This window comes from Dreissena polymorpha, chromosome 4 (assembly GCF_020536995.1).
Source record: "Dreissena polymorpha isolate Duluth1 chromosome 4, UMN_Dpol_1.0, whole genome shotgun sequence".
NCBI classification, from domain to species: Eukaryota; Metazoa; Mollusca; class Bivalvia; order Myida; family Dreissenidae; genus Dreissena; species Dreissena polymorpha.
In genome coordinates this window covers 105,643,885-105,664,582 of record NC_068358.1, presented here as the reverse complement: position 1 = coordinate 105,664,582, position 20,698 = coordinate 105,643,885, and the positions used below count along the sequence as shown (strand labels likewise).

Genomic DNA, 20,698 nt, shown 5'->3' with positions numbered 1-20,698 from the left:
ATGTTTGTTGCAGACTTATGTACCTATGCCTTTTGTTTGTATTTGAATGTAGAAGGAAGTAGAAACTCGGTTGAAGCAAGAGGCAAAGTTGGCAGAAATGAAGAAGTCGAAATACATCAGTATAAAGAGAAAGGTTAAAAAAAAGCAAATTTCCATCAAATGAAATTTAACTTTAACACATAAAACTTGTTGCCATGTATTAATACAGCTGTGTTCATAATCGTTGAGAGCAACTTTGAACATCTTCTAGAATTTGAGAACTGGTTATCATTTATTCTCATGGTTTTTATGCCCCTGGTATGGTGGCATATAGCAGTCAAACTGTATGTCTGTCTGTCCGTCCAGCATTCTGCTTTCCGTAGGGTTTTTAGCTCACCTGATTGCTCAGGTGAGCTTTTGTGACCGGTCTTTGTCCGACTTCCGTCCGTCCATCCGTCGTCCACATTTGGTTTGTAAACACTCTAGAGACCACATTTTATGTCCGATCTTCATGAAACTTGGTCAGAAGATTTTTCCCAATGATATCTCGTTCGAAACTGGGTCATGCTGGGTCAAAAACTAGGTCACTAGGTCAAAAAAAAAGAAAAACCTTGTAAACACTGTAGAAGTCACATTTCATGCCCAATCTTCATGTAACTTTGTCAAAATGTTTGCCTTAATGATATGTTGGTAGTTCAAAAGTGGTTCCGGTCCGTAGAAAAACATGGCTGCCAGTGGGCAGGGCAGTTTTCCTTATTTGGCTATAGAGAAACCTTGTAAACACTCTAGAAGTCACAATTTTTGCCCAATTATCATGAAAGTTGGTCAAAACATTGGTTTTATTGATATCTCGGACGAGTTCGAAAATGGTCCAGATCAGTGAAAAAACATGGCCGCCAGTGGTCGGGGCATTTTTCTCTATATGTATATAGTGAAAACATGCGAACACTCTAGAAGTCACATTTTTGGCCCAATTTTCGTGAAATTTGGTCAGAACATTTGTTTCCTTGATATGAGAGTTGAGATCGAAAATGGTTCCGGTCAGTTGAATAACATGGCTGCCGGGGGGGGGGGGCAGTTTTCTTATATTTATATAGTAAAAAAAGCTTGTGAACACTCTAGAAATCACATTTTTTGCCCAATCATCATGAAACTAGGTACAAAGATTGGTTTTATATATATCACATAATTAATGCCATAATTATTGCCCTTAGATTGTCCAAATTTTCATTATATTATACAAAATCCTTGTAAACACTCTAGAGGTCACAATTTTGTTTCAGATTTTATGAATCTTGGTCATAATATTTATTTTTGTAAGCAAAGTTTGATGTTTGGTAAGGGAGGGGGGATCAACTCAAAATATAGATCACCAGGTCAAATCTTACAAAAACAAAAACACTCCATATGCCAGAGTTTTGGTTCAATAATGATGAAACTTGACCAGGATGTTTGTCTGGACAATATCTAGGTCAAGTTTGACGTTTGGTAAAGAATGAATGAACCGACTCCTCTCAGGTGAGCGAACTAGGGCCATCTTGGCCCTCTTGTTTATGCAACACTTTCAGATATAGAGCTGATGTTTGGTATGTGAGTCTCCCTACCTGACTTAAAGATGTAGTGTGATATTTGTTCCATTCTGTTGATTTTTGACGAAGATACAGGCTTTAGACTGATCTAATGTTTTGCCAAGGGAAGTAGTTCTCTTTAAAGAGAGGTAATTTTCATTCTTTATTTTGCAGGTACAATGTCTATTTTTGACATGGGAAGAGCTTACATTAATAGAAAGTAAAAGGCATGGAGGTTTGAGACAAAAGTGGACATAGAAATTTTCTCTATAATAACAGTTTGGCAGAGTTGTTTTACACAACCCTTTCAGACATTGACCTTATATTTGGAATTTGAGTCTACATTCATGACCTTTTGGTGAAGTGTGAGATTTGTTCTTGTCCATTGATTTTTGGAGAAGATATGGGCCTTAGACTAAGACATGTTCTTTATAATAACCGTTTTCCGGATTGTTTTAGGAAAAACTTTTATTTATTTAGCTGATTTTTGGTATGTGAGTCTTCCTACATGACCAACTGATGAAGTGTGAAATTCGTTCTGGTCCTTTGATTTTTGGTGAATTTGTAGGCTATGGACTTACAAATGTTCTCTGTAATGACCTTTTTACGCAACGCTTTCAGATGTTGAGCTGATTTTTGGTATGTGATTCTACCTACATGATTTACAGATGAAATGTGAGTTTCATTCAGGTCCATTGATTTTTGGCAAAGTGATGGGTCTTGGTCTTTAAAATTTTCTCTATAATAACTGTTTTCCGGATGTTTTTTACGCAACGCTTTCAGATAGTGAGTTACAGATGAAGTGTGAGTTCTGTTCCGGTCTTAAGATTGTTGGCTGAGTTATGGGCCTTGTTTTCTCTAAAAAAGCAGCTGTGCATCTTCAAAGCTGAGAAGGGAACAGTGTTTCACAAAAGCAGCTCTTGTGTATTTATGATTTTTTCTTTGAAATATTCTGCGAGAAAAAAAGTATTTCCATAAGGTAAATTGCATTGAATGGACTACTACTTGCTTAAATGAAAATTCTTGCCACAAGACAGTAAACAAAATTATAAAACTGTCAGTAATCCATGTACGCAGAAGCTGGATAGCCCTTAACTGGAAACATTGTTTTTGGCTTGCTTGGGAAAATGGCTAATTGCAATTACTGAAAAGTAAACAAAATATGGAATGAAAATCTGGAAACTAAAAACAAACAAATGAGTTATGCTCTAGAAGAAAGGGACTAAATGCATGTGCATAAAGTGTTGTCCCAGTTTAGCCTGTGCAGTCCACACAGGCTAGTCAAGAACAAAACTTTTCCGCTTTAAGGGTAGTTTTCGTTTAAAAGAAGTCTGTTATAAAAGAAAATCAAGTCTATGCAGTAAATAGAGTCCCTGTTAAGCCTGTTGGCACTTGACAGGCTGACCTGGGATGTTTTAGGCACATGCATTAAGACCCATTTTCCCAGAAGAAGGCACCAATGAAGATCTTACAAATAAATCTGTTTATATACCCCACTAGAGAGCTCAGCTGGAGAGTGAGTTTGATGACCTGATGAAAGGAGCGACAAAGGACGTTAAGGAGCAGATAAAGGCAGAGATAGTCGAGACTGCGACAGGAACAGAGGGTCCGGATGGAGAGGATGAGAGGCTGATACTGGCGGACTACACGAGCGACTCAGAGGAGAAAACAGACGGAAGTGAGGAGGAGGAGGAAGAGGTTGTTCACTGTACCAAGGTAGCTCTGACACCAATAGGTTGACAATGAAATGAGTCTCCTCAATGTACCAAGGTAGCTCTGACACCAATAGGTTGACTATGAAATGAGTCTCCTCAATGTACCAAGGTAGCTCTGACACCAATAGGTTGACTATTAAATGAGTCTCCTCACTGTACCAAGGTAGCTCTGACACCAATAGGTTGACTATTAAATGAGTCTCCTCAAAGTAACAAGGTAGCTCTGACACCAATAGGTTGACTATCCAATGAGTCTCCTCAATGTACCAAGGTAGCTCTGACACCAATAGGTTGACTATTAAATGAGTCTCCTCAATGTACCAAGGTAGCTCTGACACCAATAGGTTGACTATTAAATGAGTCTCCTCAATGTACCAAGGTAGCTCTGACACCAATAGGTTGACTATTAAATGAGTCTCCTCACTGTACTAAGGTAGCTCTGACACCAATAAGGTGACTATTAAATGAGTCTCCTCAATGTACCAAGGTAGCTCTGACACCAATAGGTTGACTATTAAATGAGTCTCCTCACTGTACCAAGGTAGCTCTGACACCAATAGGTTGACTATTAAATGAGTCTCCTCACTGTACCAAGGTAGCTCTGACACTAATAGGTTGACTATTAAATGAGTCTCCTCACTGTACCAAGGTAGCTCTGACACTAATAGGTTGACTATGAAATGAGTCTCCTCAATGTACCAAGGTAGCTCTGACAACAATAGGTTGACTATTAAATGAGTCTCCTCACTGTACCAAGGTAGCTCTGACACTAATAGGTTGACTATTAAATGAGTCTCCTCACTGTACCAAGGTAGCTCTGACACTAATAGGTTGACTATGAAATGAGTCTCCTCAATGTACCAAGGTAGCTCTGACACTAATAGGTTGACTATTAAATGAGTCTCCTTACTGTACCAAGGTAGCTCTGACATCAATAGGTTGACTATTAAATGAGTCTCCTCAATGTACCAAGGTAGCTCTTACACCAATAGGTTGACTATGAAATGAGTCTCCTCGATGTACCAAGGTAGCTCTGACACCAATAGGTTGACTATTAAATGAGTCTCCTCAATGTACCAAGGTAGCTCTGACACCAATAGGTTGACTATTAAATGAGTCTCCTTACTGTACCAAGGTAGCTCTGACACCAATAGGTTGACTATTAAATGAGTCTCCTCAATGTACCAAGGTAGCTCTGACACCAATAGGTTAACTATTAAATGAGTCTCCTCACTGTACCAAGGTAGCTCTGACACCAATATGTTGACTATTAAATGAGTCTCCTTACTGTACCAAGGTAGCTCTGACACCAATAGTTTAACTATTAAATGAGTCTCCTCACTGTACCAAGGTAGCTCTGACACCAATAGGTTAACTATTAAATGAGTCTCCTCACTGTACCAAGGTAGCTCTGACACCAATAGGTTGACTATTAAATGAGTCTCGTCAATGTACAAAGGTAGCTCTGACACCAATAGGTTGACTATTAAATGAGTCTCCTCAATGTACCAAGGTAGCTCTGACACCAATAGGTTTACTATTAAATGAGTCTCCTCATTGTACCAAGGTAGCTCTGACACCAATAGGTTGACTATTAAATGAGTCTCCTTACTGTACCAAGGTAGCTCTGACACCAATAGGTTGACTATTAAATGAGTCTCCTTACTGTACCAAGATAGCTCTGACACCAATAGGTTAACTATTAAATGAGTCTCCTCACTGTACCAAGGTAGCTCTGACACCAATAGGTTAACTATTAAATGAGTCTCCTCAATGTACCAAGGTAGCTCTGACTTCAATAGGTTGACTATTAAATGAGTCTCCTCACTGTACCAAGGTAGCTCTGACACCAATAGGTTGACTATTAAATGAGTCTCCTTACTGTACCAAGGTAGCTCTGACACCAATAGGTTAACTATGAAATGAGTCTCCTCACTGTACAAAGGTAGCTCTGACACCAATAGGTTGACTATTAAATGAGTCTCCTCACTGTACCAAGGTAGCTCTGTCACCAATAGGTTGACTATGAAATGAGTCTCCTCACTGTACCAAGGTAGCTCTGACACCAATAGGTTGACTATTAAATGAGTCTCCTCACTGTACCAAGGTAGCTCTGAAACCAATAGGTTTACTATTAAATTAGTCTCATCAATGTACCAAGGTAGCTCTGACACCAATAGGTTAACTATTAAATGAGTCTCCTCACTGTACCAAGGTAGCTCTGACACCAATAGGTTGACTATTAAATGAGTCTCCTCAATGTACCAAGGTAGCTGTGACACCAATAGGTTGACTATTAAATGAGTCTCCTCACTGTACCAAGGTAGCTCTGACACCAATAGGTTGACTATTAAATGAGTCTCCTTACTGTACCAAGGTAGCTCTGACACCAATAGGTTGACTATTAAATGAGTCTCCTCACTGTACCAAGGTAGCTCTGACACCAATAGGTTGACTATTAAATGAGTCTCCTCACTGTACCAAGGTAGCTCTGACACCAATAGGTTGACTATTAAATGAGTCTCCTCACTGTACCAAGGTAGCTCTGACACCAATAGGTTGACTATTAAATGAGTCTCCTTACTGTACCAAGGTAGCTCTGACACCAATAGGTTGACTATTAAATGAGTCTCCTCACTGTACCAAGGTAGCTCTGACACCAATAGGTTGACTATTAAATGAGTCTCCTTATTGTACCAAGGTAGCTCTGACACCAATAGGTTGACTATTAAATGAGTCTCCTTACTGTACCAAGGTAGCTCTGACACCAATAGGTTGACTATTAAATGAGTCTCCTCACTTTACCAAGGTAGCTCTGACACCAATAGGTTGACTATTAAATGAGTCTCATCAATGTACCAAGGTAGCTCTGACACCAATAGGTTGACTATTAAATGAGTCTCCTCAAAGTACCAAGGTAGCTCTGACACCAATAGGTTGACTATTAAATGAGTCTCCTTACTGTACCAAGGTAGCTCTGACACCAATAGGTTTACTATTAAATGAGTCTCCTCACTGTACCGAGGTAGCTCTGACACCAATAGGTTGACTATTAAATGAGTCTCATCAATGTACCAAGGTAGCTCTGACACCAATAGGTTGACTATTAAATGAGTCTCATCAATGTACCAAGGTAGCTCTGACACCAATAGGTTGACTATTAAATGAGTCTCCTTACTGTACCAAGGTAGCTCTGACACCAATAGGTTGACTATTAAATGAGTCTCCTTACTGTACCAAGGTAGCTCTGACACCAAGAGGTTGACTATTAAATGAGTCTCCTCACTGTACCAAGGTAGCTCTGACACCAATAGGTTGACTATTAAATGAGTCTCCACACTGTACCAAGGTAGCTCTGACACCAATAGGTTGACTATTAAATGAGTCTCATCAATGTACCAAGGTAGCTCTGACACCAATAAGTTGACTATTAAATGAGTCTCATCAATGTACCAAGGTAGCTCTGACACCAATAGGTTGACTATTAAATGAGTCTCCTTACTGTACCAAGGTAGCTCTGACACCAATAGGTTGACTATTAAATGAGTCTCCTTACTGTACCAAGGTAGCTCTGACACCAATAGGTTGACTATTAAATGAGTCTCATCAATGTACAAAGGTAGCTCTGACACCAATAGGTTGACTATTAAATGAGTCTCCTTACTGTACCAAGGTAGCTCCGACACCAATAGGTTGACTATTAAATGAGTCTCCTCACTGTACCAAGGTAGCTCTGACACCAATAGGTTGACTATTAAATGAGTCTCCTTACTGTACCAAGGTAGCTCTGACACCAATAGGTTGACTATTAAATGAGTCTCCTTACTGGACCAAGGTAGCTCTGACACCAATAGGTTGACTATTAAATGAGTCTCCTTACTGTTCCAAGGTTGCTCTGACACCAATAGGTTGACTATTAAATGAGTCTCCTCACTGTACCAAGGTAGCTCTGACACCAATAGGTTGACTAGTAAATGAGTCTCCTCAATGTACCAAGGTAGCTCTGACACCAATAGGTTGACTATTAAATGAGTCTCCTCACTGTACCAAGGTAGCTCTGACACCAATAAGGTGACTATTAAATGAGTCTCCTCATTGTACCAAGGTAGCTCTGACACCAATAGGTTGACCATTAAATGAGTCTCCTCACTGTACCAAGGTAGCTCTGAAACCAATAGGTTAACTATTAAATGAGTCTCCTCACTGTACCAAGGTAGCTCTGACACCAATAGGTTGACTATTAAATAAGTCTCCTCACTGTACCAAGGTAGCTCTGACACCAATAGGTTGACTATTAAATGAGTCTCCTCAATGTGCCAAGGTAGCTCTGACACCAATAGGTTGACTATTAAATGAGTCTCCTTACTGTTCCAAGGTAGCTCTGACACCAATAGGTTGACTATTAAATGAGTCTCCTCACTGTACCAAGGTAGCTCTGACACCAATAGGTTGACTATTAAATGAGTCTCCTTACTGTACCAAGGTAGCTCTGACACCAATAGGTTGACTATTAAATGAGTCTCCTCAATGTACCAAGGTAGCTCTGACACCAATAGGTTGACTATTAAATGAGTCTCCTCACTGTACCAAGGTAGCTCTGACACCAATAGGTTGACTATTAAATGAGTCTCCTCACTGTACCAAGGTAGCTCTGACACCAATAGGTTGACTATTAAATGAGTCTCCTTACTGGACCAAGGTAGCTCTGACACCAATAGGTTGACTATTAAATGAGTCTCCTCACTGTACCAAGGTAGCTCTGACACCAATAGGTTGACTATTAAATGAGTCTCCTCAATGTACCAAGGTAGCTCTGACACCAATAGGTTGACTATTAAATGAGTCTCCTCACTGTACCAAGGTAGCTCTGACACCAATAGGTTGACTATTAAATGAGTCTCCTCACTGTACCAAGGTAGCTCTGACACCAATAGGTTGACTATTAAATGAGTCTCCTTACTGGACCAAGGTAGCTCTGACACCAATAGGTTGACTATTAAATGAGTCTCCTCACTGTACCAAGGTAGCTCTGACACCAATAGGTTGACTATTAAATGAGTCTCCTCAATGTACCAAGGTAGCTCTGACACCAATAGGTTGACTATTAAATGAGTCTCCTCACTGTACCAAGGTAGCTCTGACACCAATAGGTTGACTAGTAAAGGAGTCTCCTTCTGGGAAAACTGGGCTTAATGCATGTAGATGAGATGTGGTCCCAGTTTAGCGTGTGTTGTCCTGTTGAAGTTCTCTTCTTAACAAAAACCAGTCTCTTTGAAAAGTTTTGTCCCTGATTAGCCTGTGCAGAATAATCTGGGACACTTTGCGCCCTTGCTTTAAGCTCAGTTTTCAGAGAAAAGGGCTCGAATAAATATAAGTCATTAAGTAATTTATTACGACCCGGTAATTGGCAAATAAAATGTGCTCAGGATAAATATGATATACGTTATACTCTCCCGTTTTGACAACCCGCTTTTGAGATCAGTCAGCATCTTTATTTTGTAACAGGCAGGGTTTTATGCATAAGCATCAAGTGTCGTCCCAAATTAGCAAATGCAGTTCAGTGCCCCAGATAATTATTTGGGTAATAGGGTTTTCACCCGTTGATTTTGAAAAATAGGGTGATCTCAGTTTTAAAAAAGGGTGAAATATGTTATTAACATTTATACCTCAAACTCATGTATACTTTACTTTTGTTGCACATACTGGTTGCAGAATGCACATTTCAACTTTTATTTCTGCCCTATCAACGTAAACCATTTCTAACCAGGGATATGACTTTTTCCACTTTTGACAGTTTTTTTCAATCACGGTGTCGGACTTTCCGTCATGTTTTTGGATGTCAGCTAGCTTCTTTCAACTGCTGCATACACAGTGGCTAAGAAATCGATAACACAAATGATTGCGTTGTTTGTACGTGGTTGGAAAAAGTTTGCGATCGACATACATTTAGCGCAACAATCGCGCATGTCTTTCGACCTCGCATGGACATTTTTTTATTTCGCATCGTTATAGAAACTGAAAGTTCAGACGCTTTACAAATGCACGTCATAAATATTTTGGTCAGACGCTTAATTTTTTTTAAAATTTAGTCCGCATAGCGTTTGAATAACTTCGACTGTTTTGCTCCTCCCTCATCCAGGCGCTTGCTCACTGTTGAATGAATAAAGTCTTCGCCGCCGTACGATAATTATTCCAATTAAAAATTACGGAAATTGAGCGAAGCATTTTCGATTCGCATGGACAATTTTTTATTTCGCATCGTTATAGAAACTGAAAGTTCAGACGCTTTACAAATGCACGTCATAAATATTTTGGTCAGACGCTTAATTTTTTTTTAAATTTAGTCCGCATAGCGTTTTGAATAACTTCGACTGTTTCGCTCCTCCGTCATCCAGGCGCTTGCTCACTGTTGAATGAATAAAGTCTTCGCCGCCGTACGATAATTATTCCAATTAAAAATTACGGAAATTGAGCGAAGCATTTTCGATCGAGACTCATATCGTACGCATCAAATTTAAAGAATAAGCGTAAAAGTCAAATTGATTGCGTTTTCAATATGCATTATATTGAATTTCGTTGCGTATTTAAACATTTTAATAGGGTGAAAAACGCCGATACGCAGCTTATCTGGGGCACTGGCAGTTTGCACAGGCAAATCAAAAACAATATTTTCGCTTTTATGTGTGTTTTTTTATGCCCCCGAAGGAAGGCATATACTGATCGCACTGTCGGTATGTCCATCTGTCTGTCCGTTACACTTTGCATTTAGGTTTGGAAAAATGCTAATAACGTCTATGTCGATTCAGAGGTAACCTTCATATTCTGTATGCATGTGTATATGGACAAGGCCTTTCCATACGCACAAAAATTTTAACCCCTGTTGTTGCAGACTAGCACCATTGTTCAAAATAGCAGAATGATGATGAAACAATAACGGTGTTCCGCGACTGGGAAAGTCGACCACCCATACATTTTAATTGCTATGTCAAATCTAATGCTTAACAATGCTTTGAAGTTTCGACACTCCGAATATGGTCATGGCATTTCCGCAACTCCAAATTTGGTAAGGGATATATTTAGAAGTGGTTGCTGGGGCTACGGCTAGAATTTGATTGGTCAAAATGATTTCATTTTCATGGTTTTATTTAGAATTAGTTTACGTCCGATTGAAACGCTGCCCGAAGCCGGCAGAACACGTTAAGACTCTGAAACAAGTGGGTCATGTTTCTCATTAACGAAATATAAAATGTTTGGGGATTGAGAAGGCATTGTTCAGTAATTTAATATTGTTATTCTATGGTTAGTTTTTGTAGTAATGTGTTTGCATTTTTCTACAAGTGTAAATTAATTGATACATTTTGGTTTGAGTGACTATTTAAGTCTGATTTATTAACTCTGTAATAATGGTAAAGGAAAACCACACTGTCATTTGTGAATGTAATATAGTTTTCATTTCAAATATGTGTTATTGTATCACTTGAGAGCAATGTTGTGTAATTTTCATAATATTATATGTTATTATTACGCACATGTTTTTAGACTCTGCATGAAATATTGTCAATTGCTTATTATACTTTTCATTCGCATTGTTAATTACAGATAACCGTCAATAAGAACGTATTTGTGATCATCACAAAGATTGTACTTACGATGATATACGTCATAAACGTCACATAGAACATATTTGTGAATGTCACACACATTTGTAATCGTTGTATTCGTCATAGTCTTCACATTTGTCATCGTGGCCATAACCGTCGTAGACGTCATTGTCGACTTGTTCACGTCGGCGGCGGCACTGTTTATGTAGACGAAATAAAGGTGTGAACGTGACGCGTGTATTGCAAGGACTTGCTCCCAAAACTTTATATTGTCGGACCTAGACCTAGTCGGGTAAGACTGGCTCGCCACACCTGTGACCTTGACCTTGAACTTAATGTCCGCATTAAGGTTTCAAAATCTGCGTTTAGGTTTAAAAAAATGCTCATAACTTCTATCAAAGCGTGTATAGGGGGCACATGTCATCTTATGGTCTTGTTGTTTAAAGGAATTGCCTTCTTAGCCAAAATCCAGTTAAGGCGGAAAGTATTGTCCCAGATTAGACTGTTTTGAATGCAGAGGCTTATCTGGGACGACAATTTACGCACATGCATTTAGCCCCATTTTCCCAGAGCGAGGCATAAATATATCAATTTTTAGCTCCACTATTATATATGAAATATATATAGTGGGGCTATCCTACTCACCCCGGCGTCAGCGTGAGCGTTAGTGTGAGCGTGCAAATGTTACAGTTTCGTACCACCCCAAATATTTTCAATGTTTGTTGACATATTGCTTTCATATTTTGCAAACTTCTTTACCAACATGACCCCAATCTTTAAACAAGAGCAGACAACTGTATCAAGCATTTTGTAAGAATTATGGCCCTTTTTCTATTTAGAATATGCATGTTATTGATAAATATATGTTAAAGTTTGCGTACCACCTCAAATATTGTCAATGTCCCTTGACATATTGCTTTCATATTTTGCAAACGTCTTAACCAACATGACCCCAATCTATAAACAAGAGCAGACACCTGTATCAAGGATTTTGTAAGAATTATGGCCCTTTTTTGTCTTAGTAACTGATTATTTTGTTAAATTTTGTATAAAGATCCACTTGACTTCTAAAGCTATTGCTTTCAAACTTCAAATATTTTCTTACTATCATGAGGGTACTGTACCTGGCAAGTTTAATTTGACCTTGACCTTTGAATGACCTTGACTCTCAAGGTCAAAAGAATAAATTTTAGTTAAATTGCAATAACTTCTTTATTTATGATCAGATTGTATTAATACTTTGACAAAACAACACTAACCTGAATACCACAATGTATTCCACCTAAACAATACCCCACGCCCCAACCCAGAATCCCTGCCCCACCCCTCAATATTTTTTTTCCTTTTTTTTATTTTTAAAAGATCGTCTAAATAAATGACCACACCCCACATTTTACCCCCTCTTTCAACCCCACCCCCCTACCGAACCCAAAAAGAATATGGTTTTCTTTGAAACATGGTTAAAAAAACAAAAACAATTATTTATTTACTTTATTTTTGAAGGACCGTCCAAACTTCAACTTTCCACCAAAGCTATTGCTATAAAACATGAAATAAAATCTTTCTTTTTTTGTTGTGTGTTTACAAATGTTCGATAGATTGTGGAAAATATACCTGAACTATTACCTTGACCTTATTGAATAATTTGAACAATTTCCCCATGATGGCTTACACTCTCAAGCACTCGAATAGTCGAGCGCGTTGTCCTCTGACAGCTCTTGTTCATATATGGTATACAGTGATTGTGTTGGTGTGTTGTAGATCTATTTCTGCAGTAGAACACATTCACAGCTATCCCAGTTTGTAAGGGAGGTAATCAAGTCACCTTATGGCGAGGAAACTAGAGTCATCTCTCTTGGTTCCAGACAGGTAAATACTTTAGTGTGAAGGTTAAAAAAGTACATTATTTTGGGTTTTGTTTTTTAGCGTAAGTTAGTGGAAGCACAGATATTTTTGTTTCTAATCTTTCTTTTTAGTTTAGAATAACTTGCTGGTGTATACTTACTGCAATTGAAACCTTAAAAAACTCCTAAGGCCCATTTTTGCAAAATCAAAATTACTTTTGCGCATAATATTTGTTTAAGTCACATCTGGACCAAGTTGAAAAATAATATTTGTCATATATAAATGAATGCCATAAAGTTGACTCATTAAAAATACCTATTTGATTTAAAAGTATTGCAGAGTATGGAATTCAAAATTTTAAGCTGATTCAAATAAGTTTCCTGCAGGATTTGTATGCCTCCGAAGGAGAGCATATAGTGATCGCACTGTCCGTCTGTCTGTTTGTCTGTCTGTCTGTCCATCACACTTTGCTTTTAGGTTTCAAAAAATGATCATAACTTCTATGTCCCTTCAGATGTAACATTCATATCTGGTATGCATGTGTTTATGGACAAGACCTTTCCATACGCACACAAATTCTGACCCCTTGACCTTGAACTTAGGGTCCGCATTCAGGTTTTGAAAAATGCGTTTAAGTTTCGAAAATGCTCATAATTTCTATCAAAGCGTTAATCAGGGGCATATGTAATCCTATGGAGATAGCTCTTGTTTTAAATTAAAAAGCTTTGTTAAACACTTTAGGTGGTATTGGTAGTTATCCTGTCACATGCCTTTTAATGAGCCCGAAAACCAGGTAACCTAATAACCCAAAAGATATTAGGCTAGTTGACCTCTGATGACCTCGAATATCCGTCAGTTGCTCTCTGCGCATGCGCATGCCTTTACTATTTTCAATTAATAAAATATACTTTTTTCTATTAATAAAATATCAAATACATGTAAAGTACTGTTTGTTTAAACATTATTATTTAAACTGCATAATTTCGTCTTTGTGTATTGAATAATAACGAGTAACTAGATTTCTGTGTTGTTTAACAAGATGGAAGCTAGCCTAAGCGCTTTGCATGACCTGACGTCACAATGTTTTTGTTCGCGCATGATGTTTCGCATTTTAAATATATTGACACACAATACTCAAAAACTAGATATTTTGGAAACATTTCAAGGAATGTTGTAAATGTGACAGAATAAATAAAATAATAGGTTGGTGACGTTGATGGAGAATGGTTATCTTGCTCGTTGGAGGATCTTATCGGGTTTGCCTTTGGCTCACCCGATAAATTCCTCCGACTCGCCAGATAACCTTTCTACATCCACGTCACCAACCTATTATTCTCTATTTATATCACAGGATGAAGGTAGTTACTGAAATCATTCCTTATATGTGTCTTTGTTACAAAAAAATGTTATCTTGAAGATAGAATTTACAGATTTGAAAATCAGTTGTTTACCTTGTTTGCTGTTGATTTCTTGTTTTTCAACTTTCTAAACCAGACATAATATTTTCAGAACCTATGTGTAAATGAAGCTGTTAAGAGGCTGAAGTCGCTCAGTTTGATGAACGATGCATGCAGAGACTTGCAGAAGAAATCAACCGGTGATTTCTTGTTTCTCTAATCCCGGATAATGCCTTAGTCACAAATAAACCGATCAGGGCCGTTGTCTCCGATCTCCAGGCACTGGGAAGACTGAACACATTGGAGCTGTCTACCCTCCAATGAGTTACAAAGTTTAATACCTCAGTCACAAATAGACACTGATTACCGTCTGATCAACGGACGACGTATTTTTCTGCTCATCGCACCAACACCAGGTCATTTTGTAGCATTGGGCTGCGTCCAGATTAATTTTAAATCTGACATGGAGCCCTGAAAGGAATCGAGTTGAGATCGAAAAAGATCTGATGATCAACACTCGGTTATCGGCCTACATCGGACTAATTTAAGTGTATTAGCACAGTCATTTTGCTGTGGCCCTCAGGCAATCAGATGGTCGCCGGCCGATGTATATACCCCTGGGAAATACCTTGACTTTTGCCGTACGTTGATCGTCAGATCTTTTTTCGATCTCGACTGGATATTTTCCCAGGCCTGACGTTCAGTAAAATTTTAAGTGAGACTTAAAATTAATCCAGGCGCTGCCAGATGCTATAATCAATGAGCGGAATAAAACGTCGTCCACTGATCAGACGGTAATCGGTCTCTATTTGTGACTGAGGTATAAGCAGTAGAATTATAATGATAGTAATATTTTAGTGTTTGCTTAAAAGACCTTTCACCATGGGTGCAGATATGTTACTTTTGTTACTTTGTTATGTGAGCCATTCACTTTTGTTTCATGGAAGTTTTGTTACAAGGAAAGGCTTGCTATTGCGCGTCGTCTGTGGTTCCGTATTCTTGTCAGGAATATTTCAATATATATAGTGTTGTTTTATTGCTTATTTATTAAAATGAGGAAAACAAGTCAGTTTCCAGGGGTTTTTATCTGATTTTGGGGAAAGGGCCTGGCCTTTTTTGATGGGGGGAAAATCGCGCGAAACGCCGGATTTTTGGGAAAAAAAGTCGCACGAATCGCCGGAGTTGGGGGGAAAATAAAGAAAGTCTTAAATAATCAATTTAACATATTTTACTGTTTTTAAAACAAATTCAAGGCACCAGATAATTTAATTATGCAATATTTTTCTATTTTCTACACTTGATCAGGTCAACTTATATAATTATTTAAAGGTTTAAAAAAAATAAAAATTGAACGCTCAAAATGACATCACGCAAAAATACACCGCCATATTGGATTTTGAACACAAATTTACGTGAACCAAACTATGGGCGCTTGGAGATAAGGATACACCACTTTAGACAAGTATTAAACAGAGATTTCATCATATCTGAAAAATAACCTTCTTCATGCCTAGTTGAGTCGCTGCCAGAAATAACTAAATTTTAACCACAATCCAACGCGACAAGATGGCTGCGACTAGATCAGAAATGTGAGTGATCTGACAATAACATACGAAAAATGTACTAATGTATCCATATTAAAATAGGCATGCAGCTAAGATGTAAAGGTATAGTCACTAAACGTTATAAGAAGCTTACAATGTGCACAAACTTAGACATCGTAACATGAAATTGAAGTTTAAACACAGAAAGAACAACAACAACAGCAAAAGTGGAATTTACAGTCAATGTTTGGAATGTTTTTAAATGGCTGGTCTGTGAAATTAACAAGTTCACATGCAAATTAAATCATGGCTGCTTAAATATTCAACACATGAGTCGCACAGCAATGGGTAAGCTAAGTTAAATTAATATAAACACATGTTATATTCTTTAATGTTCCTATATGCAGGGCATTTCACTATTATGACATTCTTATTTTCTTCGCATATATTATAATGATCTCACCCTGTTTACACTCATAAAACTGTTACCTTACATGGATTGAAAGTGTTTGGCTGGTTTCTTTATGATAGTCAGAACAAATGTTTTACAAATGGGACAGTTTTTAAGCCAAAGAAATAATGTTAACAAAATGGTAGGATTTGAAAATAAATTCTATTTTTTCTTTCTGAATAATTAGCCAGACAATGGTCTTTCTTCCTCTAAAACACATAGTAGTCAAGCGCTTGTAAATCTTAGGTTCCATATTATTGATAAAAATGCCATAAATTGAGGCATGGTCTGGGAAAATGAACCTAATACCTGTGCATGAAGTGTCATCCCAGATAAGCCTATTCAGTCCCCACAGGCTAATGAGGGACAACACTTTCTGCCTGCACTGGATTTTTGTTTAGAAGAGACCTCCTTAAAGCCAAACATTCCATAAAATTGGAAATTGTGTCCCTGATTAGCCCACAGGCTAATGCGTGGTGACACTTAACGCATGTGCAAAATCTAAGTTTGTCCCAACAGATTCTCGATTAATCGTTATACTGACATTTTCTGTGCAGGAAAGAAGGATACTAGTGAGCCCAAGAAGCGCAGGGTAGGTGGGGCTAAGGGCTGCCCGTTCTACCGACAGGAGGCGATTGAGGTGTTCAAGGACTCTGCCCTCCTAGAGGTGCGCGACATTGAACAGCTGGCCATGCTGGGAAAGCAGATGAAGGCCTGTCCGTACTTTGGCACACGGAAATCAGTGCCTGAAGCAGAGGTGATGGTGAATTGTTGGCAGAAATATTGGAATATATTTGATTGAATTGAGCCTTGATATAGGAAAACCAGGCTTAACGGGTATGCTTTAAGTTTCATCCCAAATTGCACAGGCTTTTTAGGGATGACACTTTCCGCTTTTATGTAAATTTTTCATGTAAAGGAAGCCTCTTCTAAAAAAAAATCCATTCTAGGCAGAAAGTGTTGTCCTTGTCTCCGAAGACTAGACTGGCTAATCTGGGACGAGACTGTAGGCACATGCATTAAGCCCTGTTTTCCCAGAACTAGGCTCAATGATCATTCAAGTGGTAAAAATGTCATTGGTATATGTACCAATTGCCCAAATGTAACAACCAATAACTTCCAGTTTTCTGTCCAAATAAAGGCAGTGTTTCACCAATAGGTATCTTACCAGCTCTTTTGCTGACCAGGTTGTGAAAGTGCCCAAGTTAAATTGTGAAATTAATCGCATAAAATTTTCTAAATTGTATAATAATAAAAAAAACACCTTTTTGTTTAATATGAATGTAAAACCATTAATAAATTTGATTTCACCATAAATTTTAACAAAGCAACCTCACACAGGTTTGCTAATCTTAGTTTCATAATAGTCATGCTACTGCACTTTGAAGGATGGTGATAGAATGTTCTATGATTAATTTAAATTCATCTACATGTTTATCTTTTGTTCAGGATATTATCCATTCATCAAGCATTGCTTACCTTATGTACTTATGGAAAATCACAAACAAAATCAAAATATGCTTTTATATGAGCCGTGCTCTGTGAGAAGGGGGTTTAATGCAAGTGCGTAAAATATCTTCCCAGATTAGCCGGTGCAGTCTGCACTGACCAATAAGGGACATCTTTCCGTTTAAACTGAATTTTCGCTAAAAGAGACTTCATTTAAACGAAACTGGATTATTTGCTAAAAAGATACTTTCTTTAAAGAAAAAATATCATACAAGCGGAAAGTGTTGTCCCTGATTAGCCTATGCAGACTGCACAGGCTAATCTGGGACGACTTTTTAGGCACATGCATTAAACCTCTTTCACAGAGCACAGCCAATATTTATTTTTTTTAGGTCAGAACACATTATATCAGAGTGTAATAATTGGACACATTATATCAGAGTGTAATAATTGGACACATTATATCAGAGTGTAATAATTGGACACATTATATCAGAGTGAAATAATTGGACAATACTACAAATTTAATGTGAATCACATTTGTGGAGGCGCATATTGTAGATCAGAGGCTGTCCTATTTAAGCAGTAATATAGATCAGTTTTCCTTCTTGGTGAATAAGTCCAGACTTAAGTGAGTGTCGCAATTTTATGAAGTAGGAATGCTGGGACCCACTCCAGACCCACACATAGTCTTTTTTTGTACATTTTAAAATAAATATTTTTTTGTGAGCTCAGTTTTTCACACACACACACAATTTTCTCTAAAAATAAATAACTGATTTTTTTTTTTTATTGCATTTAATCACAATTCAACATATTCTCATTTATCACATCACATGTGTGTGACATTGTGCACGGACAGAAGGAACTTCCAATAATTAAGGTATATTGTCAGTGTATCTCTAAATTTTCGGACCCTCTATTTAGGGAATATTTTTTTATAATTAAAAATTTCAGACATAAACAATATTAATCTTTTTTGGTGCCTGAAATCTTAGAGTAACAATAATGCAGTCTGCAGTGAATATGAAACTTATAAATGAGCTATTTTAGCCACACTTTTACAAAATGGAAGCTTAATGCATTTGCAAAAATATCGAACCAAATAGGCCTGGGCAATTCACACAGGCTTATCAGTGACAACATTGTCCGCTTTTGTGGTCTTTTTAGCTCACCTGAGGACATCGTGCTCATGGTGAGCTTTTGTGATCGCCTGTTGTCCGTCGTGCATCATCCGTTGTCAACATTTTGCCTTGTGAACACTCTAGAGGCCATATTTATTATCCGATCTTCATGAAACTTTGTCAGAACATTTTTCCGATTGATAACTCGACTGAGTTCGAAACTGGGTCATGCTGGGTCAAAAACTAGGTCACTAGGTCAAAAAAAAGAAAAACCTTGTGAACACTGTAGAAGTCACATTTGATGCCCAATCTTCATGTAACTTTGTCAAAATGTTTGTCTAAATGATAAGTTGGCTGAGTTCAAAAATGGTTCCGGTAGGTTGAAAAACATGGCCGCCAGGGAGCAGGGCAGTATTCCTTATATGGCTATAGAGAAACCTTGTGAACACTCTAGAAGTCACAATTTTTGCCCAATCATCATGAAACTTGGTCAAAATATTGATTTCATTGATATCTCGGATGAGTTCGAAAATGGTCAAGATCGGTGAAAAAGGGGGGGCGGGGCAGTTTTCTCTATATGTATATAGTGAAAACATGTAAACAGTCTAGTTCACAAGAATCTGATAAGCCAAAATGTTAAAGAAAGATAACATGTACATACTTTAGATTTAACTTTGTAATAGTTAACTCCTTTGTTTAACCTGCTTCCCTAATCTATTTTTAGTTCACCTCTGGAATTTGTTAGACCCCTTGGTTTCAAAACACTTAAAGGGTAAATACTTCAAAATGCATATTATTTCTATTATAATGACATTTTGGGCTAAGTTGTAATTTCTTGTGTAAATCTGTACTTATTGTTTTGTCACATTTGCTATCAGTTTGTAGCAAATTAATCTATAATGGGAACTATTACTGATAGGCCATCTTTGAGAAAACCTCTACAAAGTTCCCCAGAGTAAAGATAACTGATTAGAAAGATGAAATGTGCTGTTCAGTGTTTTAATTTTCTGAGATCATGATATTATCAATTTGCAAATAATCTGATGAGAATGAAACAAATTACATGTTAAAGGATAATCTTCTTGCACAAAATGTTGGATTATTCACTATATATTCTTAAGAAAGTAATCAGGTCATAATTCTTTTTATTTTGTAAATTACAATTTAGCTACATATGAATTAATAATCAATACCACAATGCATATTTGCAGTTTTAGATTATGATAATTGTATGCAAATGTATTTATGAATAAGCATCAAATTTGAATCTGACTGAAAAATAACAGTATTAATTAATTGATAAGGAGACTTTAAACGGAGCCCAGACTTTTCTAGTTTATATTTATATTTTACTGAAAACAAAGATATGACTTTATTTTACGAAAACATAGATATGAATAGACATGGATATGAAAAATCTCCTTACTCAATATTGGATTGTAATGAGTTCACAATATATAATGTTGCTATTCCCTTCTGTTATATGATACAATATGTACAGAAAAGGTATACAAATGGTAAATATAACCGGTCTAATATTCATAGCAATGACGGTTTGAGAAAATACACCTTCTTTTATATAAGAGTAAAAGTTTAAACAGGCTTCTTTTTATATTCATTAAGGTATTTGCTGTATTTGTTCATTTTTAATGATGCTTAAATTCTTTAGACTTGGCTTGTACCTGTGCTTAATTCTCTGTCATTGTTCTTCATTTTCTAGTTCTTAGAATAAAAGTTAGTTATTTTCGTTAAAGCTGCTTTGGTTTTCACTTATAGATTATTCTTTGAGTGTATTTAGGCGTATCTGACTGGACGCCTTTAGTTAATTGAATTACAACCAGTCAGTCGTGTCATCCTGACCGGAAATACGCGTTCTTTAATTAGACTCGATAAATATTTCCGTATTACATAAGTGCTCACTAAGTTACATAACTTGTAACCATCCCGTGACTGGTTCACTTGCGTAAGCGAACAAGACCGCACTACCACAGTTGTTTATAGTGAAACATTGTGAATACTTTTAGT

The 20,698-nt window shown here is 37.3% G+C and overlaps 1 protein-coding gene across 1 annotated transcript in view; it reads left to right on the top strand.

Moving 5' to 3' along the window:
- The window catches only part of LOC127877202 (ATP-dependent DNA helicase DDX11-like), a 177,346-nt gene that overhangs the window by 97,325 nt on the left and 59,323 nt on the right, over positions 1-20,698 (top strand). The window contains 5 exon segments of the mRNA XM_052422871.1: positions 53-133; positions 3,048-3,263; positions 12,625-12,732; positions 14,218-14,305; positions 16,658-16,857. Coding sequence (XP_052278831.1) covers positions 53-133; positions 3,048-3,263; positions 12,625-12,732; positions 14,218-14,305; positions 16,658-16,857 — 693 coding nt within the window.